The sequence below is a fragment of the Sarcophilus harrisii genome, chromosome 1 (genome assembly GCF_902635505.1).
Source record: "Sarcophilus harrisii chromosome 1, mSarHar1.11, whole genome shotgun sequence".
NCBI lineage: Eukaryota > Metazoa > Chordata > Mammalia > Dasyuromorphia > Dasyuridae > Sarcophilus > Sarcophilus harrisii.
The window spans coordinates 87,675,005-87,702,650 of NC_045426.1; the positions used below are offsets into that span (position 1 = coordinate 87,675,005).

The window sequence follows — 27,646 nt, forward strand, 5'->3', positions numbered from 1 at the left end:
AAAACAAAAAAACCCTGAAGAGAAAGTGATGAAAAGAGGAAAAGACTAAGTATTTCAAGGGAAGAAGGAAAGGAGACCCCCAATTCTTGGGCAACTTCCTATATGGCAGAGGCAATAGGCCCAACTTCAGGGATCACCCATTCTAATAAAGTTTAATTAAATGTACTAAGTATTTGGCCTCAAATGATAGAGAAATGGAGAGAAATGGACTTGTAGCCAAGAGACATGGCAAAATAAATCAAATAAGTGGTTGATATATGCGTTAAAGGAGAGCAGTCTGAATAAAGGGAGATTTGCCAATGCAGATCTTAAAATGTGCTTGGGGAGATAAAACAGAAATAAAGAATGGACATGAGATATTTACAAAGCAAACCAAGCGTGTTAAGTTAATGTGTTGTCCATTTTCCATCAGTATGCTCAAGCCATCTACGTTCCACTGATCTCCCAGTAAAATAAAAGCAAATATTTTTGAAATTTTGGATCAGTTAGATTTAGAGTTTTCATGTGAAAATAAGGGTGAGGTTTTTTCTTATAAAATTAAAATCTTCTGTCGTTCTCCATTATGAGTACCACAATCTAAAAGACTGAGTGGACTAAAGCTGAGTGTTTCTCTCCAGAGTGAATTCTCTGATGGTGGTTAAAAGTTGAACGCTGACTGAAAGCTTTCCCGCATTCCTTACATTCATAAGGTTTCTCCCCAGTATGGATTCGCTGATGTACAATTAGTTGTGAGCTGTCACTAAAAGCTTTTCCACAATCATGACATTCATAAGGTTTCTCCCCAGTATGGGTTCTCTTATGTACCAAAAGACTAGAGCTATAACTGAAAACCTTCCCACATTCATTACATTCATAAGGTTTCTCCCCAGTATGAATTCTCTGGTGTATAATAAGGTGTGAGTTCTGATTGAAGGACTTTCCACAATCATTGCATTTATAAGGTCTCTCTCCAGTGTGAAGTCTCTGATGTCGAATTAGGCTCTTGCTCAAGCTGAATGCCTTGCCACACTCACTACATGCAAAAGGTTTCTCTCCAGTGTGAATTCTTTCGTGATCAATAAGTTGAGAACCCTGACTAAAAGTCTTCCCACACTCACTGCATTTGTAAGGTTTTTCCCCAGTATGGAGGCTCTGATGTCTAATAAGGCATTTGCTCCTGCTAAAAGCCTTGCCACACTCATTACACTTATAAGGTTTCTCCCCAGTATGAGTTCTCTGATGATCAATAAGGTTCCTGTTAGAACAGAAGGCTTTCCCACATTCATTACACTTATAAGGTTTTTCACCAGTGTGAAGTATCTGATGTCGAATAAGGCTTTTACTGCGACTAAAGGCTTCACCACACATGTTACACTCATAGGGTTTCTCACCAGTATGGATTCTCTGATGATCAATAAGTTGAGAACTCTGAGTGAAGGCTTTCACACACTCATTACATTTATAAGGTTTTTCACCATTGTGGAGTCTCTGGTGATGAATAAGATGTGAGCTGTGACGGTAAGCTTTTCCACACTCATTACATTCATAGGGTTTCTCACCTGTGTGTATTCTCAAATGTACAATAAGCTGAGAAGTCTGTCTGAAGCTTTTCCCACATTCATTACATTCATAAGGTTTCTCTCCAGTGTGAATTCTCTGATGTCCAATAAGATGTGAGCTCCGATTAAAATATTTGCCGCATTCATTACACTGATAAGATTTCTGTCCTCTAGGAATTTTCTCTTGTGTAACAGTGTTTGAGACAAGGCTAAAACTTTCCCAGAATTCTTTACATTTCTCATCTCGCTCTTCAATAGGGATTTTCTTATTCTGGACTATCACTTCCATGAACTCATTGTCAATTGTCCTAATTTCTTCCTCTGGAAGTGTTCCTTGTTGCTGCTCTAATATGATTTCTTTTTCAGAGGCTTCTCCAGCTTCAGATGCCTTGGAAAGGTCCTTCTGTAGAACTTCTGATGAACTCTTATGTGATTCTGATTCACCAAAATTTCCTTGCTTTGAAGTGGACTCTTCATTTTCACTGACATTATCACATTCTAAAAAAAAAAAAAAAAACCAGAAAATGTAACTGTCACCATTTCCAGTCTGGGAATAGGAACAGAATTATACCACATAATATTAAAGTATTTTAGGAACTTATGAATTCCATAGATCTGAAAAAAAATTGATATCAATTGAATGAGTAGGGAATGAGATGATACAGTTGAACAATGAAAAATAGAGCTGGGATTTGTTCACAAATAGACAGAAATATCATCAATAGATGTAAATTAGTCAATAATGAGACAGGAAACTGCAGGGATTAGACAGAGACAGAAGTAGGACAGGCAAAAGCTACCAAGATTAAAAACTTTGTCCACAAATAAAATCAATGCAATTAGAATAATAAGAAAAGAGGAGGATAGGGGAAGAGAGGATATTTCCATCAGATATCTTGCTCATATCATGAAGATAGTGACACTAGTATCAGTAACAATAACAACTAGCAATAATATAGTGCCTATTAAGTGCCAGATACTATGCTAAATACTTTACAAATATCTTATTTGACTCTCACATCTGTCTGGGAGGTAAGAGAGATTTTTATCTTCATTTCTACAGCTGAGGAAATTGAGGCAAAGATTGAGAGACCTGCCCAAAGTGGTGCAGCTGGCAAGCACCTGAGGCTGCATTTGACGCTAGGCCCAGAGCTCTATTTACTGTGCCTCAGAGCTACTCACTAAGTATCTAAATGAATTTATTTAAGGGTGTACTATATCCTTAGCCTTGGGCTCAGAGCCTAGTTCTGTTCCATAGAAAAAAGGACAGAAATATCACCTGCTGACTGAATAATGTTGCCGGATCCCATGGGCAAAGGATGTGCTGTGAATTAAAGATCTCTGCTGTATACTGCACGAAGCACTGAATTTGCTAAACAGAACCCATGGATTGGAATTCTGTCTCTATACTGATCTGAATGACCCTGGGCACATCACTTAATCTCCCAGTTTCCTCATCTGTAGAATGAGGGGGGTTTTTATTGCTCTCTGAAGTCTCTTCTGTTATAAATCTATGATCCTAAGACTTCTAATAAGAGTATGAATAAGATATACTAAGGAATGTACTGGGAAGCGATACAAACAGATGAGTAAGAGCTAGCTACTGCCCAAAAAATAAGTGGTTAAGGGATATGAACAAATTGTTTTCATTAAAAAAACCGATAAATCATCAACAACTACATTTTTAAAATACTATAATTCATTATTAGAAAAATGCAAATGAAAACAACTCTGATCATCCTATACTCATCAAATAGCAAAAAGGATTTTTAAAAAGATCCAGATATACTAAACTGCACTAACTGTTCTGTACAACCATTTGAAATTACATGATAAAAGTCACAAAACTAGTCATAACCCTCTGACCCATCATTCCTACTATCCTGCTGGTATCTCCAGTGAGTTCCAAGCCAAAAAGAAAGCTTTTACACATTTACAACATTATGGTAGCATATTCTGTGAAAGCAAAAAATTTAGATGTGAAAGAAGTCAGTGTCCATCAATTTGAGAGTGACTCAACAAATTATGGCATATTATTTTATTGTACTAAAAAAAGAAAACCAAACAAAAACAAAATTTTTTTAAATATGGAAAGACCTATAGGTACTGATGGACAATGAAGAAAATAGATTGAGGAGAATGATATGCAGTACACAATGATTACAATAAAACAAGAAAAAACAACATTAAGAGACAGCTGGACTCAGATTAAAGACAATTACTAATACTGGTTTCACAGAAAAGATAATGGATGGAATATACCTCCTTCCTCTCAGCAGAGAGCTAGCAGACCACAGATGTGAAATATTACATCAACTATCAGGCATGGGCACTCCCTTGGTTGGTTTTACTTAACTATTTTCCTCTATAGTAAGGCAGGGTTTTAACTGGAGTATTCCAAAGAAAGAACAGCTTGGTGAGGGTATTCAATTACATATCCTAATTAAGCATAGCTGAAGGAACAAGGTTTAGCTCGAAAGAGATAAGACTTGGGAAGAACATGATCCATTTCTTCACCTGCTAGGAGGACTACTTGATTCCAAAGAGATAAACTAAAAACTAATAAAGTTATAAGAAGGCAGTCTTCCATTATTTTAAAACAAATTCTAACAATGAGAGCTGTCAGGAAAGAGGCAATGCAATTCCCTTCTCTAAGAGTATGACTTTCTCAGTAATGTACTTTCAACATTTTAATAAATGAAGACAACAGCCATTACAGTAGAAAATAGAAAAAAATAATAAAATTCCAAAGTGTTGCAGCAATAGGGGAAAAGGCACCAATATTACAAAAGATCACAGACTGAGGAATTGGAAGGGACTTCATGACTCATCTATATGCCCCCTTTCCTTTTCCAGAGAGATGAGATGAATGGTCCAAGAGGCTGCAGAGCTGATTTCTGCAGAACTGAAATCCAGTGCTCTCTACCCAACCCCAAGCTGCCTTTGATTCTGTTGTGAATGGAACCATAGACTAGGGCAAACATTGTGAAGGGCAGAGTGGCCATTGGCATCATCCTCAAATCAATATCTTTCTTGGCAGGCCTGTATGCAGCATTCAAAAATGTGCAAAATGCTTTACATTTGTTAATTTGATTGATCCTGGTGAATTAGGCCTTTCCGATATTATTGTCCCTTTTATTATTTGGGAGAAAACTGAGGCTTACAGGCCATATAACCAGTCCAGATCCTGGAGACAGGGCCCAAATACAGGTTTCTCCTGATTCCAAATCCAAGGACACTAGACCCTGTTGCCTTCTGCTTCTGCTTCTTACTTAGGTGGCTGTGGGTTAATCACTATCTTTTCTGAGCTTCAGTCTCCTAAATGAGGGGCTACACTAGACAGTCTCAAAGCTTAAGAGAATTCAAGCACTATATCTAGGTTAATCTTGTCTTTTGATACAATGACTTAAAAAAAACTTAATTTTATCTTAATCAATACCATAAAAAGGACCTATCTATAAAAAAAATTTTACAACTTCTTTATTTGTAATAGTAAAAACTTCAAAAAAAACTAAATATACGAAATGGATAATGGCTGAATAAGTTATCATGCACTAATGTAGTGGAATATCAAAGTGTCATAAAGAATGATAAATATAAGCAGAAAAGGAAACATAGAAAGATTTAACTTAAGTGATGCAAAACAAAAAATCCCAAATCATTAGAACTAGTTCTTCACATATATCGCTCTTTCTCTCTCTCTCTCTCTGTAGAGATATATATTGGCATATATTACATATTAATACCTGTGATTTCATTCAGGTAGAAGAAACTTTCTCTCCCAGTGCAGATCAGTAATTATTTTGCAATTTCCAAGGTATGAAGGAGTTCTATGGGGGCAATAAGGGGTTAAATGTCTTGACAAGATCATAGTATGTGTCCCAAGAGGGCCTTGAATTCAGGTTCTCCTGACTTTGAGGCAGGCTTTCCATCCCTGATGGCACACTGCTTCTCATATGACCTTATATTCAGTCCTAACTCTGGAAATAGCCTGAGCCAGTTCCTTCTTTTCTAACTCCAAAGTCAGTTCTACCCATTAGGCTAAAGTCTCATGCAGACAGACAGACACACACACACACACACACACACACACACACAGAATCAAAAACATCTGAATTTGAAATGTAATTTCAAAAAGACACAAAACACATTTTCTGATTGCTAATTAAATTCTACTTTGTTAAGTACAAAGAGTCATAAAAACAATTTTATGTCTGTTTTATGTCTTTCTATCTCTCTCTCTACATATGTATACACACACACATACACATAATATACACATACACATAATACACACATACACATAATACACATATATTTATTTGTCTTTGTTGCTGGCTAAGTTTATGAGACCCAGCAAGTCATTGTGGATAGACAGCTTGTTTTTGAATCAATAAGATACAGCTTCAAGTTCTACTTCTGTCATCTATTGGTTGTGGGTATGAACAAGCCACAATTTCTCAGTGCCACAGGCAACTCTCTAGGACTGAGCAATGAAAGTATTCATTTGTTTTAATGGAAAATTTCCTAATTGAGAATGCTAATGAAATCACATCTGGTCCAGAAAAATAAACAATTCAGTAAGTAAATCTGAAGATATAATGAAGTAAGAAGAGGAGAATCTTCCCTCACTTACCAGTACAGGTGCTTTTCCCATCTTCCAAGGCCAGAGGTGCCTGATGATTTAGGCCCCATGGTTTTTCTTCTCTCTGGGAAATCCCCATAGGTTTTGAAAATGGAAATCCTGCTTATGGAGAAGAAAATGGACCCAAATAATGATTGAAATCACAGACAGCCATTTAATTCCTATGTCTAGAAAGAACCCATAGGGAAGGCAATTAAATGTCCAGATAAAGTAAGAGGGAGGTGTATGACCCCCAGAGAGGGGCCTTGGAAACCAAGAAAGCTAAGGCAGAATCCAATAATTTTTAGAACTAGATTCAAAATTAGCTTTTATTATTTTCTCCTTCCTAGTTAGGTAAAAAAAAAAAATCAATAGCAAACTATTTGGGGATAGTAGGAACAAATATCAGCTTAGAAAAGCTGAGAATGGGTACTCTAATGAGGTCTTTAGGAAGGGAAGAAGAGTACAGAATTTATGTATAAGGATAGACCTCTTATGTATAAAGTAAAGCTTCCAAATAATTAAAACTTTTATCTATAGAAAACTTTTAAGAAATAACTTCCTGGGCCCTAAGGAGGTCTTTAGGAAGGGAAGAAGAGAAAGTTAGACCATTCTTACATAAAGTAAAGCTTCCAAAGGATCAAAACTTACATACAGAAAACTTTTTTAAGAAATAATTTTCTGGGCTTTATTTCTCTATGGATCTAGAAAGCTTTGAAATTAGAGGTTTAGAACTTTCTGATTCTTATTAACCCTTAAAAGTATTAACAGAAACTATTTAGCAACAGACATGAAACAAAAGCAAGCCCCCAAATAAAGATTTATAAGTGGGTCAACAGAATCATTACCCAGTGATACTACATCTCGATAATTCTCCAGCATCAAATCTCGAAAGAAGGCCCTCTGAGCAGGTGTTGAACTCTTCCATTCCTTCTGGGTGAAGTCCACTGACACATCCTCAAATGTTACCAAATCCTGAAACAATAAGTTCTTGTGTTGTAAGTATTATTTCAGGTCTTAATTTCTTTCTAAAGGACTAGGGAGAAGAAAGGGTATGTGTGTGGTACTTCTGCTGGTAGACATTCTAAGTGGGTACAGAAGACATAATACACAAGAAAAGATCAGGCTCATGTAGAATTATTGAGCAAGAGAGGTCCAGGCATTTGGGGAAGGCAACTGGAACTCCTGATAGATACCTGGATGGGCCATTTGTGAATAGGCCAAATCAAAGAATGTTAGAAGCCAAAAGGACCAAATATATGTCATTATGTGCCAAATAAATGAGCTGTTATTATTCTACTGGACTGTACACATACTAGACTCACATAAAGATGAGGACTCTTATCTTATATCAATTTTGAGTTTCCTTTAGTATCCAAGAAAGTGCTTTCTACATAGCTGGCAATAAATTCTTGTTAAAAAACTAATGCAGACAAGATTAGAAGGGAAGCAATAAACTGGGAAAATATTTTTACAGTCAAAGGTCCTGATAAAGGCCTCATTTCCAAAATATATAGAGAATTAACTCTAATTTATAAAAAATCAAGCCATTCTCCAATTGAAAAATGGTCAAAGGATATGAACAGACAATTCTCAGATGAAGAAATTGAAACTATTTCTAGTCATATGAAAAGATGCTCCAAGTCATTATTAATCAGAGAAATGCAAATTAAGACAACTCTAAGATACCACTACACACCTGTCAGATTGGCTAAGATGACAGGAAAAAATAATGATGATTGTTGGAGGGGATGTGGGAAAACTGGGACATTGATTCATTGTTGGTGGAGTTGTGAACGAATCCAACCATTTTGGAGAGTAGTTTGGAACTATGCTCAAAAAGTTATCAAACTGTGCATACCCTTTGATCCAGCAGTGTTACTACTGGGATTATATCCCAAAGAGATTATAAAGAAGGGAAAGGGACCTGTATGTGCACGAATGTTTGTGGCAGCCCTTTTTGTAGTGGCTAGAAACTGGAAACTGAATGGATGTCCATCAGTTGGAGAATGGCTGAATAAATTGTGGTATATGAAAATTATGGAATATTACTGTTCTGTAAGAAATGACCAACAGGATGATTTCAGAAAGGCCTGGAGAGACTTACACGAACTGATGCTGAGTGAAATGAGCAGGACCAGGAGATCATTATATACTTCAACAACAATACTAGATGATGACCAGTTCTGATGGATCAGGCCATCTTCAGCAACGAGATCAACCAAATCATTTCTAATGGAGCAGTAATGAACTGAACTAGCTATGCCCAGAAAAAGAACTCTGGGAGATGACTAAACACCATTACATTGAATTCCCAATCCCTATATTTATGCCCACCTGCATTTTTGATTTCCTTCACAAGCTAATTGTACAATATTTCAGAGTCTGATTCTTTTTCTACAGCAAAATAACGTTTTGGTCAGGTGTACTTATTGTGTATCTAATTTATATTTTAATATATTTAACATCTACTGGTCATCCTGCCATCTAGGGGAGGGGGTGGGGGGGGGGTAAGAGGTGAAAAATTGGAACAAGAGGTTTGGCAATTGTTAATCCTGTAAAGTTACCCATATATATATCCTGTAAATAAAAGGCTATTAAATAAAAATAAATAAATAAATAAATAAATAAATAAATTCTTGTTAAATTGAATTTTGTTTTTTGAAAATGGAGTCTCCCATCATTATATACTTCAAAGATACTGTATGAAGAAGATGTATTCTGATGGAAGTGGACTTCTTTGACAAAGAGACCTCAGTTTCAATTGATCAATGATGGACAGAAGCAGCTACACCCAAAGAAAGAACACCGGAAAATGAATGTAAATTGTTTGCATTTTTGTTTTTCTTCCTGGGTTATTTCTACCTCCTGAATCCAATTCTCCCTGTGCAACAAGAGAACTGTTTGGTTCTGCACACATATCTTGTATCTAGGATATACTGCAACATATTTAACATATATAGGACTGCTGGCCATCTAAGGGAGGGGTGGAAGGAGAGAGGGGAAAAATCGGAACAGAAGTGAGTGCAAGGGATAATGTTGTAAAAAATTACCCTGGCATGGGTTCTGTCAATAAAAAGTTATTATAATAATAAAAAAAAAAGAAAAAAGAAAAAAAAGAAAATGGAATCTCCCTATTTCATCCACACTAGAAGTCTATCAGCCACTCATGGATCCTTTTCTAATACTAATCAACCCAAAAGCTTAAACTGCTGTTTTCTACCCTGAACAAGTTTACCCCTCTTTAGACAGCTTAATAGCCCCTTGCTTCTGAGGGCTCACCATATTGGTGACAAACTGTATAGACACTTGGTCTGCCTTAGCCCTACTGCAAATTAAGTCTCCCAGATTCAATAGATCCATCAGCCTTGGTCTCCCCTGTAGTAAGGACTGTAGGGGTGCAATACCCCACTAAGCTTAAACAAAATATCAAAAGGTGAATAATTCTACCCAGGTGACAAGTTTATCAGGAGTCTTCTTTAATTCCTTCCTACTAATTCTCATGACAAACTGCCATGAAAACTACTTTTTCTGAAGGGAGATGCAAGATTTTATTCTTATATTTGTAGAATTCTAGTTTTTCTTGTTTTTTCATTTTTAGTTAATTTATTTCTCCCTCTCAATTATACATAAAAAATTTTTTAACAGTTGTTCTTTAAATTTTTGAGTTCCAAAATCTCTACCTTTCCCCCTCCCCAGCCCCACTCTCACTGAGGAGGCAAGCAATTCAATATAAGTTATACATGCGTAGTCATGCAAAACATTTCCATAATAGTTGTGTTGTGAAAGACAACATAAACCAAAAAATTTTAAAAAAGGCCTCAAGAAAAATAAATTTAGAAAATAGTATGCTTCAAGTTGTATTCAGACATCATTAGTTCTTTCTGAGGTGGATAGTATTTTTCATCATAAGTTCTTCAGAGTTATGTTGTATTACTATATTGATGAGAATAGCTAAATCATTCATAGCTGATCTTATAATATTGCTGTTACTCTGTAAACAGTACATTTCACTTTGCATTATCAATTCATCTAAGTATTTCCAGGTTTTTCTGAGTTGATGGGAGTCCCCTCAATTTCCAACTCTTTACCCCCAGAAAAGAGCTGCTATAAAATATTTTTGTATATACAGGTCCTTCTAATTTTTTATCTCTTTTGGGAAACAGACTTAATAGTAGTTTTGCTAGATCAAAGAATATGCATGGTTTTACAGCCTTTGGGCATAGTTTCAAATTACTCTACAAAATGGCTGAATCAGTTCACAACTCCAAAAACAGTGCTTTAATGTCTCATTTTGCCCACATCTCCTTCACCGTCTGTCATTTCCTTTTCTGACCTATTAGCCAATCTAATAGGTATGAGGTAGTACCTCAGAACTGTTTTAATTTGCATTTCTCCAATTAATAGTGAGTTAGAGCATTGTTTCATATGGCTAATGCTAGTTTTGATTATTTCATCTAAAAACTGTTTATATTTTTCAATCACTTATCAATTGGGGAGTGACTCTTATTTTTATAAATTTTATACATTAAATCTTTAACATTTGAGAAATTTGTTTCAAAATTTTTTTCACAGTTACTACTGCTAAATGTATTTCCCTCCATCCTATCCCCTTTCCCCTAATTTTTCTACTCTCTCTCCTTTCACGCAGTCCCTCCTCAAAAGTATTTTGCTTCTGACTACCCCCTACCCAATCTGCCCCCTCTTCTATTACCATCCTGCGCCTGTCTCTTATCCCCTTTTCCCTCCTACTTTCCTGTAGGGTATAGATTTCTATACTCAACTAAATGTGTATGCTATTGCTTCTCTGAGCCAATTTTGATGAGAGTTTAAGGTTCACTCACTCCCCCTCACCTCCGTCTTCTATAAAGACTTTTTCTTGATTCTTTTATGTGAGATAATTGAATTCTGGTTTTTCAAAACATTTTCACCATGATTATCTCATTTGGCTCTCATCACAATTCTGTGAAGGGAAGTAGGGTATATGGAGAGATTCCAATTTTTGCTATGAGAATCAAATAATGTTCCTAAGTCCTAAGACTTCAAAGTGAAACATGCCTTTATGGTAGGAGAAGATGGGTTCAAATTTTACTTCTATCACTGACTAGCTCAAGTGACTATGAGCAATACTATGGATTTCCTCATCCACAAAATACAAGATGACAACACTCATAAGCATCTGCTTAACAAGATCATCATGAGGAAAGCCCTTTGTAATCATTAAAATGCACAAGAAGTGTGCGATTATTAAAGCACTATATAAACATCCACTCTCCTCCCCATTCTTTAGCCCTGCAACCAAAGGGCAGCTGAGGAAGCCGAGGTCCAGGGGGATGACCTGACTTACTGAGGAACTGATAAGAGGAGCAATGTCAGATAAGAAGTCTGGTTTCTCCAGGATCTTAGCCTATGATTTTTCCCCTCTGGGTCAAATAGTTCCTTAGCACCTAGATGGGTAGATCTGACTGTGACCTTTCCTCTCTGCTTAGGCCTATAGACTAGACTTTTGGTGTCAGGCAGCTACAATCTGAGTTCATCCCTACACTATAATATAATTCAAGGTATATCAACAAACAGATTTTGTGCCCGCCTTATGCAAGAAACCACTCACCAACAATATTTTTGCCTTGACTTGCCTTAATATAATAAGAACAATAATAATAATAATAATAATGATAGCAAACAATTATACAGCACAAGTTTGTAAAGCACTTTGTAATAAATATTATCTCATTTTGTCTTTGTAACAACCTTGTGAGATAGAGGCTATTATGAACCCATTTGAAGTAACTGAGACAGGCAGAAGGGAAGAGTCTAATTGGTTAGAACTTGGGCTGCTATTTGAACTCAGATCTGCCTGACTCCAGATTCAGGGCTCTGCCCATTGTACCACTCAGCCATCCACAAATGAATGAACTTTTATATTTATCTCTCTGTCCATATGACCTCCAGCCATGATGACACCAAACCGTAACTACCCTGAAGCCAGCCAACAAACCAGCTCCGAATTGATCAAACTTCATTATTACAGGTATATGTGTGTGCTTGTATATCTTATCTCTTCTCTATCCCATACATACTGTGTGCTCAAATATGAATTACACTCCATCTTACATCTTCCTTCCCTGTTCTCTCCATCCAGTTGCCCCTGGAATCTTGCTCCAATTACATTACTGTCTATGTTTGGTAGTGCAATGCATAGAGCACCAGGCCTGGAGACTGAAACATTCGAGTTCAAATACTATTGCAGACACTGACTAGCTGAACAAGTCATTTTATCCTGTTTGCCTCAGTTTTCTCATCTGTAAAGTGAACTGAGAAAGAAAAGCATATCACATTAGGTACCTCTGGCAAGAAAATCCCAAATGAGGTCATGAAGAATCAAAATGGCTGAACAATAACAACAAATATATTTTGGAAAACTTTTGCAAATAACAAATGAGGGAGACATTTCCATGGTTCTAAACTAAACTATTTGAACAGCTAAGTAAAATATATTTTTGAAGGCAGGAAAGATTTTAAATTCTTGCAAAAATGAATTTTAAAAAAAATTTTCATGTTTTTCCAGCCATTCTGGAGAGTAATTTGGAACTATGCTCAAAAAGTTATCAAACTGTGCATACCCTTTGACCCAGCAGTGTTACTATTGGGCTTATATCCCAAAGAGATCTTAAAGAAGGGAAAGGGACCTGTATGTTCAAGAATGTTTGTGGCAGCACTGTTTGTAGTGGCCAGAAACTGGAAACTGAGTGGATGCCCATCAATTGGAGAATGGCTGAATAAATTGTGGTATATGAATATTATGGAATATCATTGTTCTGTAAAAAATGACCAGCAGGAGGATTTCAGAAAGGCCTGGAGAGACTTACATGAACTGATACTGAGTGAAATGAGCAGGACCAGGAGATCATTATATACTTCAACAACAATACTATATGATGATCAATTCTGATGAACATGGCTCTCTTCAACAATGAGATGAATCAAATCAGTCCCAATAGAGCAGTAATGAACTGAACTAGTTACACCCAGCGAAAGAACTCTGGGAGATGACTATGAACCACTACATAGAATTCCCAATCCTTCTATTTTTTGTCTGCCTGCATTTTTGATTTCCTTCACAGGTTAATTGTACAATATTTCAAAGTCCAATGTTTTTTGTACAGCAAAATAACTGTATGGACATGTATACGTATATTGTATTTAACATATACTTTAACATATTTAACATGTATTGATCAACCTGCCATCTGAGGGAGGGAGTGGGGGAAAGGAGGGGAAGAACTGGAACAAAAGGTTTTCCAATTGTCCATGCTGAAAAATTACCCATGCATATACATTGTAAATAAAAAGCTATAATAAAAAAAAATCATATTTTAACAAATCCTTACATTGATGAGTTAAGAATGTATTACATATTGGTTTTCTAGAATGGGAAAAAATCTTGAGGGAAGAGTAAGAAAATCTTGTTTTCAGCAAGAATGTGGCCCAGTGTTAGGAAGACCCACTTTCAGATTTTCATTCTGACATCCACTTAATCTCTTTGAATCTCAGTCTCTTGGTCAGCAAAATAGAGATGATTCCTTAGTAATTAACTTCACAGAATGACTCAACACAAATCTCAGAACTGGAAGCAGCCCAGCAGTAATCAATCTCAACACATCCATGAAAGAAATCCCAACAAGAACATACCCAATAAGTGGTCATCCAGTCTCAGTTTCCATCCCACTTTTGGTCACTTAATCATTAAGAGATGTTTCTTACCATTAACTCTATAGTGCCTCTTTACAACTGTCCCTGGTTCTACCCTCCTGGGCCAGACTGAACAAGTCTGATGCCTTTTCTAATGCATCTCTTCAAATGCCTGAAGATGGCTATAGTACCCCAAGATAACAGATCTGGAGATGGAAAAGACACTATATAATGATAGTAAGAACAGCTAAAGTTTGTATAAATGGATGGGGGCTCCATCCACCAATCTACCTGTTTACTCCAAATTTTCTAGATAAGGATACTAAGACTGAAATGTTAAGTGACTTATTTGTGGTCACACAGATAATATCAGAGGTAAAATTTGAAACCAGGTCCTCCTGACTCTAAGTCCAATATGTCGTGTAATCTTGAGCCTTCTAAACTTCCTCAGACTAATCTTTATCACCTTCAAATGATTCTCCTAGAACATGGGTCTGACCTGGACCAATTTTGCCCTCCTTATTTGTTCCAGACCTAAAATCATATTATAAAGCAATGGTCATCAAAACCATTTGGTACTGGTTGAGAAACAAAGTAGTCAATCAGTGGAATAGGTTAGGTTCATAAGACACAATAGCCAATGACTATAGTAATCTAGTGTGTGATAAGCCCAAAGACTCCAGCTTCTGGAATAAGAACTCACTGACAAAAGTTGCTGGGAAAACTGGAAATTAGTATGGCAGAGACTAGCCACTGATTCACACCTAATACTCTTTACCAAGATAAGGTCAAAATGGGCTCATGATTTAGACATAGTGATATCATAAGCAAATTAGAAGAACAAAGGATAGCCTACTTTTGAGAACTGTGGAGAAAGAAGAAATTTGTGGCCAAAAAAGAACTGGAGTACATTATGGAATACAAAATGGATACTTTTGATTATATTAAATTAAAAAGGTTTTGTATAAACAAAAGTAATGCAGACAAGATTAGAAAGGAAGCAATAAACTGGGGAAAAAATTTACATTCAAGGGTTTTGATAAAGGCCTCATTTCTAAAATATATAAAGAACTGACTCAAATTTATTAGAATTTAAGCCATTTTCCAATTGATAAATGGTCAAAGGATATGAACAGACAAATTTTGAAGAAATTTAAATCATTTCTAGTCATATGAAAAGTTGTTCTAAATCACTATTGATCAAAAAAATGCAAATTAAGACAACTCTGAGATACCACTACACACATCTGCACTACTACATACATACATCCTCTCAGAGGATGTGGGAAAACTGGGACACTAATACATTTTGGTGGAGTTGTGAACTGATTCAAGCATTCTGGAGAACAATCTGGAACTACATTCACAGGGCTATCAAACTGTGTATACCTTTTTATCCAGCAGTGTCTCTACTGGACTTGTATCCCAAAGAGATCATAAAGGAGAGAAAGAGTCCCACATGTGCAAAAATGTTTGTGGCAGCCTTCTTGGTAGTGGCAAGAAACTGGAAACTAATTGTATGCCCATCAGTTGAAGAATGGATGAATAAGTTACGGTATAAGAATGTTACAGAATATTATTGTTCTATAAGAAATGACCAGCAGGATGATTTCAGAAAGGCCTGGAGAGACTTACACAAACTGATGCTAAGTGAAATAAGCAGAATCAGGAGAACATTGTACACAACAGCATAATTATATGGTGATCAATTCTAATAGACATGGCTCTTTTCAACAATGAGGTGATTCTGGGCAGGTAGGTGGTGCAGTGGATAGAGCACTAGCCCTGAAGTCAGGAGGACATGTCAAATCTGGTCTCAGACACTTCACACTACCTAGCTGTGTGACTCTGGGCAAGTCACTTAACCCCAATTGCCTCAGGGGGAAAAAAATGAGGTGATTCAGGCCAGTTCCAATAGACTTGTGATGGAGAGAGTCATCTGCACCCAGAGAGAGGACTGTGGGGACTGAGTGTGGATCAAAGCATAGCATTCTCACTCTTTTTGCTGTTTGCCTGTATTTTATTTTCTTTCTCATATTTTTCCTTTTTGATCTTATTTTTTTTATGCAGCATGATAAATGTGGAAATGAAGTCTGAGGAAGGCAGAATCCAGCTTTCTGTTCCTGGAGGTTAGACTTCTCTTAATCAAGCCTAAAATTCTGGCTGCCACATCACACCACCGACTCCTAGTGAGTATCAAGTCTACTCAAATTCATAGATCTTTTTCAGAACAACTTCTAATTAATATTATTGTTTTCTATGACATGCAAAGTTAGTTTTAACATTCACTTTCATAGTATTTTTGAGTTTCATAGTTTTCTCTTTCCCTCTCTTCCCCAAGACAGCAATCTGATATAGGTTATACATGTACAATCATAATACTCACATTTCCACAACAGTCATATTGTGAAATGATCAGAACAAAAGGGAAAAATCATGAGAAAGAAGAAACAAAAACAAAAAATGTGAAAATGGTATGCTTTGATTTGCATTTAAACTTCACAATTCTTTCAGAACAACTTCTAATTATCTCTCTCCCACCTTGTAAGATTTCACAAGTATCCCTACCGAATTACTGTTAGATTCAGCCCAATATTCTGGCCTGTCAGGATCTTTCAGGATTCCAACTCTGCCATTCAGTATGAGCTAGCTTTCTTAGCTATGTATATATATATTTTTTTTTATCAGCAGCAAACTTAATAAGCCTCCTAAGGCTGTATGCAAGTCATTTATTTAAAAAGAGCACAGGGTCATTCACTGGGTATTTCACTGAAGACCCCCTGCCATGATGACAATTAACCATAACCAACTAGTCTGAGGCCAGCTATTCAACCAATTCTGAAATTATCAAATTGCATTATTATCTACTACTGTGAGGCTCTGTACTTAGCAGGAATAATAAAGCCCTTGAAATGGTGGCATTATTCAAATTTAGACTGTATATTTCCATTGGGCAGAACCAATTACCATATTTTACATAATCATAACATCAAATAGTGAAAATTAGAATACATGCAAACACTTCAGGGGATTCATTACTCATACTAACCTGGGCCTAGCCATACACATCTGTTCTCTCCACAAGAATACAATGAGATAGTTATCAAAAGCTTTAATAAAATTGAGCTCAGATATGCACAGCATATCCTTATCTAGTAGTTTGTAATCTGGTCAAAAAAGGAAATGAGATTAGGTTGGCATGAGCTGTTCTGGATAAAGCCATGCTAGCCAGTTCTCTAAAGAAATTGTTTTTCTTTATAGATGTCTGCCAATGATCAGAATTTAATTATTCATTCTAGAATATTCTCAGGAATCAAAGTCAAACTCACTGATTTATAGCCTGCCCTGTTATCTTCCCTTTTTGAAAATGTGGACATTTGCCCCTCTCCTACCTTGTGGGCCATCTCCAATTATCCACAATCTTTCCAATATTACTGACAATGGTTCAGCAAACATATCTGTCAGTTCTTCCTGTATCCAAGGACGCAATTTATCTTGATGTCAGTGAGGTTAAAATTCACCAAGGGCAACTAGGTGATTTTTTACTATTTCCTTAGTTATTCTGGGCATTAATTCTTTGTTAGCCATTTTTGGTTAGTCATTTCTAGGGCAAAGATCATTCTTCTTGACAGAGAAAACAAGTCAAATAAGAATGAAGCAGCCATGTGTTTCCCTGTTGTCAGCCCACCCTAAAAAATGTCCTGTCCCTTTTCTGACCCCTTTCCCCCACATAACCTAAAACTGAGATTCAAATGAATTAATGCTTATAAATCACTTTCTAAACCTTAAAGTATTACATAAAGGTCAATTGCTATTATAATTTCAGTTTTAGACACTAATGAATCCATTGACTTTGAAAACCCAACTCCTAGTTACTTCTACAAAATGGAGATTATATACTACTCCTGTCTACCTCACAATATTTTGATAGGAACAAAATAAGACTGTATATACATAACATTTTTATAGTACTTTAAGTTTTACCAATATATCCTCAGGAGTCTTAATCTTTCTGAGCCTTGGTTTCATCATCTATACCATCTTGGGCTTGACACAGATAATTCTTCAAATTACTCCTAGCTATAAGTTCCAAAAGGGAGCTAAAACACGATTATTGCTATTTTACAAATCAAAAAGTGGAGGCTCAGAGAAATAAAATAACTTGTTAAAAAATACACAGCTAATGATTATTAATAGCATAGACACAAACCTAAATGTTTTTAATTAATATCACAATTCTTTTCAAACATCACATTGTCTGAGGTGAAAATAGAATCCTACGTAAACGTCAAGTTGGTAATATTATTTATTGTCTTCAAGAGCTATGTTTGACAGAAGCAAAGATATCTCTTTCCAACTTAATTGTGAAATCTACTTTGGAAAGTACCATATAGCTAAGCTAAACTACATGATGCTTCTGTACCTATGAGTCTAGAAATGTCAGCTACTACAAAAACCATTTATTATGCATAACTATTGCTTATATTATGAACTTTTAGATAATTACCACTTTGATCCTTATGTCAATAATACAAAGTAGGTAACAAAAGTATTACTCTTCTCATTTTAAAAATTAGAGGAAATGGCTAATGTGGAAATGTTTTACATTCATCATCTTCATCTGTATAATAAGTATTGTATTTTTTGCCTTCTTAATGGAAGAGGGGATAGAGAGAAGGAGAAAATTTGAAACTGAAAATTCATTTTTAAAAAATTAACAATTATTAAATGTTTACAAATGTAATTAGGAAATGTGTAACAAAATAAAAATACAATATAATCCAAATACATAAACGAGAGGAAAATGATCTATAGTTTGCTCAGGCATACACAGCTAACTAACAGAGCTAAGACTCAAATATAGGTTTTATGACTAAGACATACAGCTGATCCAGAAAACCTGAAGGCAAAAATGTCTTTAAGCTGTGTTTACAAAGGGCCCCTGTAAGTCTATCTGCTAAGAAAGCAGCTCTGGACTATACCCCTAATACTGCCATGAATGATTCTACTTCTTACTTTCTGTCCTGGTCCATCAAGGTGTCTCTGGAAGTCCTTCACCATGGCCACTGCCTCCTCTCCACTTTCTGGATGATGCAGCTGCACCCACATACGGATCTCCCTGGGCAGGATGGTGATGAACTGCTCCAGGACCAGTAGCTCCAGAATCTGCATCTTTGTATTCATGTCTGGCCTTAACCACCTTCCACAAAGGTCCCGCAGTTGGCTCAGGGCCTCCTGTGGCCCAGAGGTCTCATGGTAACACAGCTGCCTAAAGCGCTGCCGAAAAACTTCATAGCTGATCTGGCTGTCCTGTTGCAGGCTTGATCCTGGTCCCCAGGGATCATCCCTCTTCTCCTGGACACCCAGACACATGGCTTTCCTCACCTCTGCAGTCATCACAACCTCTCACCAGAACCTGGATACGCTGAAGCTCAAGCAGTCAAAGGCCCTGATTAAACGTCTAATCCCAGAACTTTTGTCTTGAATGTCTCAGGCCTGAGCTGATGTCACCTACAGGGACATTAGAAATCACTGTTAATACTAAGAAATAATCAAGTAACAGAGAGTTTAAGTCCAGACTAACAAAGTCATCTTCACTGGAAGGAAAATAATATTTTCCAAAAGATCATGGATTTAAAACTGGAAGAGACCTGACAAGACTATGTAGTCTAACTCCCTCATTTCACAGAAGAGAAAACTGAGGTGGAGTCTATCACCAGCCTTATAAAGGCAGGAATGGCCTGAAGACAGGCCCCCAGGCCTCTTGGCCAAGACCAGTGAGTTCTCTGGCCACTGAGCCCAGCTGGCTCTCACTCTGTTCATTCCTTGCAGAAGGGCGGGCATGTTACCTAGCCTCTGCCAACGCCTGGCAAAAGCCAATCTTTCAACATTATTCACAGTGTCTCACTGTGTTCTCCTAATTATGACAGAACCATTGAACAGATGCTTACATGCTATACTATGAATAGGATGTGGGAATTAATCAAGGGAGTTCAATGTGATAATTCTCCCTCTTCCTTCCCCTAAGAGAACAAAGAACTGAGTCTGACTCCTTCATTGTTTGTGTTAGAGCAAAGAAAAGCCAGACAGAGCATGACATGAACGTACCTAAACCTGGAGAAAGGAGATTTCAAAAGGTTTGGAATGAACTCAGAAAAACCTCAAGAGACTTACATGAACTGAAGCTAAGTGAAATGAGCAGAACCAGGAGAGCATTATACACAGTAACAGCAACACTGTGATCAACTATGATAGACTTAGCTCATCTCAGCAATTCAGTGATCCAAAACAATCTATGGACTTGGGTTTTATTTTTTTCCCAATAGTATTTTATTTTTCCAAATACATGTAAATATAGTTTTTTTTATTAAAGCTTTTTATTTTCAAAACATGTACATTGATCATTTTTCAATACTGACCCTTGCAAAACCTGGTGTTCTAATTTTCCCCTTTTTCCCCCATCCTCTCCCCTAGATGGGAAGTAATTCAATATATGTTAAACATGTTTAAAAAAATATGTTAAATCAATATAGTTTTCAACATTCATTTTTGTAAGATTTTGTGTTCTAGTGGTTCTGGGCACATATATTATATCTAGGATATACTATATCATATTTAACATGTATAAGACTGCCTGCCATCTAGAGGAGGGCGGAGGGAGGGAAGGGGAAAGTTGGAACAGAAATGAGTGCAAGGGATAATGTTGTAAAAAATTACCCATGCATATATTCTGTCAACAAAAAGTTATAATAATAATAAAAAAAAAGAAAATTGTTTTACATGTAATTGGGAAAAATAAAATATTATTTAAAAAAAAAAAAGATTTTGTGTTCCAAATTTTTTCTCTCCCTCCTTTCTCTCCCCCAATACCAAACAATCTGATATAGGTTTTACATGTACAATTCTTTTAAACATATTTCCATATTTGTCATGTTATAAAAGAAAAAGGAGACGAAAAGGAAAAGAAAAACCACAAGAAAACAAACAAAAAGGTGAAAATACTATGCTTCAATCCACATTCAGTCTCCTCTCCACAGTGCTCTCTTGCACATTTTTCAACCCAAGGAATCAACTTAAATAAGATGGAGTTGAATGGTTGATGACTTTCCAATGTCAACTTAGTAGGTCTACAGAGAACTGCTGCAGGGACTTATGCTTGGTTCTCGGTATTATATTTTAAGCCAATAAGTTGGATAAAGACATGGAAGATATGTTCATCTGATTTGCAAATTAGCTACCTCAACACAGGGAGAAGGGATCCCTAACATCCTGAGTGACTGTACATAGTACCAAAAGTACCATGACTTGGCAAGTCTGGAGGTGGAGACCTGTTTCTACTTTCCTTCTCTCCTTTCACTTGGGGCAAAAGTACAAAGTGGATACAAGTGTTTCCCCCCACTATTTACTTGCCTGAACAGAAGAATTTCTGAGTGTGGATTTTGACTATGTAACTATGTATATGTATACATGTATACATATATGTAACTATGTAAACTATGTATATGTAATATACAAATATGTAAAATATAGAATAGAAAAGAAAGTAATGAGATATCTCATAGAAATGTATATGCTTGCCACTCTATACAAGAAATTTCTTTCTGACCCCACATTTTTGTGTGGGGGAGAAACTTTCCTAGCAGCATTATTGTAGAATCTGGCCTTTAAAACGGCAGAGAGAGATTTTTTGGGCAATAGCAGTATTAGAGGTTGCCAAGTTCAAAAGTTCAAAAGGCTTCTAGGGAAGGGCAGGAAACTCCCGAGCAATATCTCCCTTGGAAAAATGAAAGAATTGTTCATGTGGTCCCTTAAAGTCAGAGGAACAAAAAAAGAATAAAGTCAAGTTTCACTAATACAATGAGCTAACAATACCAAGGACTGATGGCCCCAAGTGTTTCCCTTCTTTAAAAGGCCAAGACCCCAGAATAGTACCAGAAAGTTGAATGGATAGATTCCTGGGAAGTTAAAAGAGAAAATTCACCAAAATGTTTGTTTAACAGCCTCAACTATTTGCCTTTTGGAGGGAAATATAAACTAGTAGTGTCAAACTCAAACAGAAGTGCATCCCTGCAGCTGTGCAATGATTTAGAAAATGATAAACTAGTATGATCCATATTGATACCACTGGCTAAACCACAGATTTGCACTACAAATCTGGAAGCACCTTGGTAGATCTCTGGAGGAGAAAGAAATTTCAGTATAATGTCAAAGAAGACCTGATAACAATCCTCAGTTCACATCCTCTGAGAGGGGAGCTTCTACGAAGGCCTTATGGTTTTCTGTCTCTGTTTATGGCCTCCTCTGAGTCTTTTTACTGCTTTTGTATTTCCAGTAGGACATGAACTTATACCTTTGAGTGCTTATCCAGGAAATGGTAATAACTCTAGACTTCTATTACTGCCTCTAAACCTAGAACAAGAATTTTCCCACTGTCTTTTTTTTTTTTATTACTCCTTATATTTTGAAATCAAATAATAAAAAAAAAAAATACATTATTTCTAATAAGTATCCCAAACTTTATGAGAATGATTTTATTTTCCACCAGACTAGGTTTTATTCTGCTCAGTAAAATTATCTGATACCCCTTTTATAGAATACTTTTAAGAGGCCACTTTTAAAGACAGCGTTATTGGGAAAAGATGGTGTGATGAGAACCCTGGTCTAAAATTCAGAAGACTTAGGGTCTATTCCCAGATTTCTTGATCTAATTTTGAATAAATTACTTGACTTCTCTGAATCTGATTTTCCATTTGTAAAATGGAGTAATTCCCAGAAGTTCTTTTTCCTTCCTGGGATTTTGTGAAGCTAAAATGAAACAAATGCATGTGAAAAGATAAAATATTATATGAATAAAGATATCTGTTCTAATACCAGAAATCATAGTCCTCATTTACATGGTGTTTAACAGCTTATAAAATGCCTTCCTCATGGCTCTGTGAAGTAAAGCCCCACTTTAAAAATGAGGAAATGGACTCAGAAAGGTTAAGCAGTTGGTCCATGAGCACACAGCCCAGAATTATACCAGGACTCGAAAGCCAGTTGTTCTGCCTCTAAGTTTTGGGCTCTTTCTATGACAAGATGCTGCTGCTGATCTTCTAAAAATATGTGCAGGAGAGATTTACCAATGTAATTATACACAGAGGGTCTAGAAGAGGCAGTTTCTCACATTCTATAGTCACCTGCTTCCTTGGCCTGGGAAATTCTCTGCCTAATACATCCAAAATAAAGATCCTTGGTCAAAGGCAATTTTCAGATGAAGAAATTAAAACCATTTCTAGTCATATTTTTAAAAATGCTCTAAATCTTTATTGACCAGAGAAATGCAAATTAAGACAATCCTAAGATACTACTACACACCTCTCAGATTGGCTAAGATGACAGGAAAAGATAATGGTGGATGTTGAAGGAGATGTGGAAAAACTGGGACACTAATGCATTGTTGGTAGAACTGTGAAATGATCCTACAATTCTGGAGAGCAATTTGGAATTATGCCCAAAGAGCTATCAAACTGTGCATACCCCTTTGATCTAGCAGTGTCTCTACTGGGCTTATATCCCCAAAAGATCATAAAAAAGGACCCACATATGCAAAAATGTTTGTAACAGCCCTTTTTGTAGTGGCAAGGATTAGAAACTGAGTGGATGCCCATCAATTGAGGAATGACTGAATAAGTTATAGTATATGAATGCTATGGAATATTATTGTTCTATAAGAAATGATCAGCAGGATGATTTCAAAAAGGCCTAGATTTACATGAACTGATGCTGAGTGAAATGAGAAAAATCAGGAGATCATTATACACAGCAACAACAAGATTATATATGATGATCATTTCTGATGGACATGGCTCTTTTCAACAATGAGACCATGAGGACTGAGTGTGGAATACAATATAGCATTTTCACTCTTTTTGTTTGCTTGCTTTTTGTTTTCCTTTTCCTTTTTTTTTCTTTTTTGATCTGATTTTTCTGGTGCAGCAGAATAAATGTGGAAATATGTTTGTACATGTTTAACATATATTGGATTATTTGCTGTCTAGGGAAGGGATAAGGGAGGGAAAAAAATTTGGAACACAGTATTTTTCAGGGTGAATTTTGAAAACTATCTTTGCATATATTTTGAAAATTGAAAAGCTATTATTAAAAAAAAAAATAAAGATCCCGATCATCCTTTAAAAATCAACTTCTCAGGGGCAGCCAGGTGGCGCAGTAGATAGAGCACCAGCCCTGAAGTCAGGAGGACCTGAGTTCAAATCTGACCTCAGACACTTAACACCACCTGGCTGTGTGACCCTGGGCAAGTCACTTAACCCCAATTGCCTCAGCAGCAAAAAAAAAAAAAAAAAAGAAATGATGAAAAATCAACTTCTCCTGTACTTGACTTCTGTTTCAGTCACCCATATCTCTATCTTCCCAATCACTATAAATATCTTCAATTAATCTCTCTCATCTTCCACATCCAATCAGTTACCAATTTCTTTTGAATTTGCCTGCATTCTACCAAAAAGTCTAATATGCAAATTAATTTGATTCCCCTGCTCAAAAAACTTCCTTACTTCCTTATTCCTGCAATACCAAAATTCAAATTCCTTATCTAACAGCCAAAGCCTTTCATAATATGACATCAACCTGAGTACACTATGTGCATTCTCACTGCTCTGCTTTTGCTCAACAATCTATCTTCTTGAAATGTCCTTTACCACCCATTCATACTCTTTTCCCCAGTTACTGCCCTGATCATTTACCTGAGAACCTAAGAACTATCTGGTTAATCCATCAAGAACACCTTTAGGAGCTGTCCCCTCAAATTAGAATGTGAGTTCCTTGAGAGTAAGGACTGACTTTCTATTAATAATCCTTGTGCTTAGTGCATTAAAAGAGTTAACTAAATGCTTTTCTATTCCTAGGCCACTATAACCCAAATCCACTATTATTCTTGAACTTCTTCCCTGAATGTTTCCCAGTTCATTCCAGTAGTAAATTATCTCTACCACTTCTAGATTCTTATCACACCTTGCAATATCCTATAGTTATTACATTCTGCCCTTTTACATTTATTTGTATATACAATTTAAGGCCCCCAGAAAAGAAAAAAACTATTATTTCATTTTCTTCTTCATCACAATCTACCAGTTATTTGTGTATTATTTATGTATGCCAGTAGCTATTGAACAAATACATTCTGAACCGAGTTCCCTTAAATAGTTTGAGATATCTGGGGAGCCAGGTTCAAGAAACCCAAGAATACCCAGTATTAATTGAAAAAATTAATTGAAAATTAATTGAGAGATTCTCTCAATTTATCTTCCATTGTCAGTTCTATGAGAGAAGTAATTCATTGTGGAACCCTACTCTATTGTAATTAGTATTAATCAATTTACAGTTGTGAGCTGCAGATTCTAACTTTACTTGTTTAACTATAGAACGTTAACTAAAAGTCCTCTACCCTGGTTTTGCCTTGTGATGATGACCCCAGCCAGTTTGGCAGAAGTGACAACTGCATGGAAAGTTCCTCCAAATATTTTTGTATCTCCAAACTAATCACTTGCCCATTAAGAGCAGATGTCTATCTTACAACCACTTAGGACACTGACAGCTTGTAACATTTCCTCCTGCCCAAATTAAGGAGGTCTGGGCATCTTATGGAGATATTCCTTGCTTCAGCTAATTTCTGACCCTGCTGACACATTATTTTGCTTATTCAGTGGAATTATTCTGTATTTGGTATAGCTCTTCCAGAATGACCGGACATCTAGCTTTATACAAATAGGGCCCTGGAAGGAAGAAGCATCTTGGATCATGAAGAAAATCTGATATCCACTTCATTAGAGGAAATCATGGACTCTTTAATAAAATGCCATTGCCTCAGACCTAGAAGGCCTCAGTTTCTCTTTTTGTAGGGTGGGATAATTTTAATCTTCACATCTATCTTACTAGAAAATGTCATTTAAGTGCTGCATTTGCTTAATTCTTTTGTTTCTTGTTTCTTTAATAAAATGCCACTGCCTCAGACTAGAAGGCCTCAGTTTCTCTTTTTGTAGGGTGGGATAATTTTAATCTTCACATCTTTCTTACTAGAAAATGTCATTTAAGTGCTGCATTTGCTTAATTCTTTTGTTTCTTGTTTCTTTAATAAAATGCCATTGCCTCAGACCTAGAAGGCCTCAGTTTCTCTTTTTGTAGGGTGGGATAATTTTAATCTTCACATCTATCTTACTAGAAAATGTCATTTAAGTGCTGCATTTACTTAATTCTTTTGTTTCTTGTTTTTAAGTATTTAAATTTTTTTCCAGCTGGCACAATGCCACAGGGTTGGTGATCCCAGAAACACATCTTTCCAGCTCTACAGCCCAATAAATCTATCAAATGATCCCTTCTTGTAAACACTTTATAAAATGCTTCACTCTAATCCATCCTCCCCTAGGCTGTCAAATTAATCTTCCCAAAGTGCAAGGAGGCTGGAGATAGCAGTAACTGGAATAGAGAAGTCAAGAAAAGGAGGGACTGATTTTAAAAGGATGATGACCTAAGTCACCCCACTACTCAATAAACTCCAGTGACTTTCTATCAACTCCAGAAACAAGGTAAAATTCACCACCTGGTCCCTTCCCACCTTTCCAGTCTTCTGATAACCCTACTCCCTCCCAGATGCTCTGCCTATGGGAACATTGGTCTCTTTTGCAGTTCCTTTCCTTAAACAAGGCATCTTCTTTTCAAAATACATTACTTATTTATTCCTAACATTTCATTTCTGGGGGAAATTTTGAGTTCGGAATTCTCAGCCCAATTCACCTCACCTACTGAGAAACTTCAGGCATTTTCAATGACCGTTCCGTTAATCTTGGAATATTCTCCCTCCTTTTTCCACATCACTTTTTTTAAAAAGTCCCAGCTAAGATCCCATTTTCTCTGAGGAGCCTTTTCTAATCTTCCTTTAATGTAGGTGTCTTCCCTCCACTGATTATCCTGTATATGATGCTTATTTGCACAACAGTTGTTTGCATTTGGGCGGCTTGAGCGCAGTTTCCCCCACTTAATCGCATTTTATTTTTCCCAATTACATGTAAATAGAGTTTTCAGCATTTACTTTTATGAAATTCTGATTTCCATTTCTCTCTCTTGCTCCCTCCCCTCGCCCAAAGCCAGCGCGCCACCTGAAATGAGTCATTCATGTATCAACGCACGGAACGCCGGTTTCTGGCTTGCTCTGAATGCCCCAGTGCGGGGCACATGGTCAGTGCTTAACAGATGCTTCCTTTAGACTGGCTGCCAAACGACTGCTTTGGCAAGGTGATAATCACGAGCGCCGACGTCCAGGTTTACAAAGCACATTAGAGATTTCCTCCCAAGCGCTCAAAGGACCGCGGGCAGAGGGACAATGTCGGTTTCTAGGGTGGGGGTGGGGAGGCACGAGTGAGAACAGGGTAAAAGGAAAGTGATGGAGTGGGGGTGGGGAGGAGGCTGAGGCTAAAGCTCCTCCCAGCAGCCCCTGCGGTGCCTCCTCCCCCACCCTCCTTAATTCCTCCCCACCCCGCTTCGGCCGGGGAGGGGGCAGGAGGGAGCGACTGGGCCCGCCCCCTGAAGACCAGGATGGAAGCCGCCTAGGCAGCGGCGCGCCCTTCCCTGGGACCCGGACCCACACTTACAAAGAACAGCGATTGAACGACCTCCAAGGTCCCGACGGGGAGGGAGAGGGAAGGGCAGGGCACAGGACCGAGGACCTCCGCCATTCACGGGAGGATAACAAGAACAATGGCTGACCGGAAGTGGGCGCCGGTCATTGCCTGGCTCT

The 27,646-nt window shown here is 37.0% G+C and overlaps 1 protein-coding gene across 2 annotated transcripts; it reads right to left on the minus strand.

Annotated features, from left to right (window-relative positions):
- On the minus strand, nt 1-27,646 carry LOC100916972 (zinc finger protein 852-like). Of its 2 annotated transcripts, none has more exons than XM_023498014.2 (5): nt 27,501-27,646; nt 18,871-19,365; nt 7,011-7,137; nt 6,175-6,282; nt 1-2,036 (listed from the first exon to the last, which is right to left on the minus strand). In XM_023498014.2, the coding sequence occupies exons 2-5, from the start codon at nt 19,249-19,251 to the stop codon at nt 577-579; spliced, it is 2,076 nt and encodes a 691-aa protein (XP_023353782.1). In that variant the 5' UTR covers nt 19,252-19,365; nt 27,501-27,646; the 3' UTR covers nt 1-576. The 2 variants fall into 2 exon arrangements, with proteins under 2 accessions (XP_023353782.1, XP_031815934.1); XM_031960074.1 differs by having other exon boundaries at nt 6,175-6,285.

Bases quoted from the DNA above. Each gene is read 5' to 3' on its own strand.
- LOC100916972 (XM_031960074.1), bottom strand. From the start codon at position 19,251: ATGACTGCAGAGGTGAGGAAAGCCATGTGTCTGGGTGTCCAGGAGAAG. The intron at 6,286-7,010 runs GTAATGATTCTG...CTTCTCCATAAG, and splicing joins TCGAGATGTAGTATCACTGG to CAGGATTTCCATTTTCAAAA. The intron at 2,037-6,174 runs GTAAGTGAGGGA...TTTTTTTTTTAG, and splicing joins TGGGAAAAGCACCTGTACTG to AATGTGATAATGTCAGTGAA.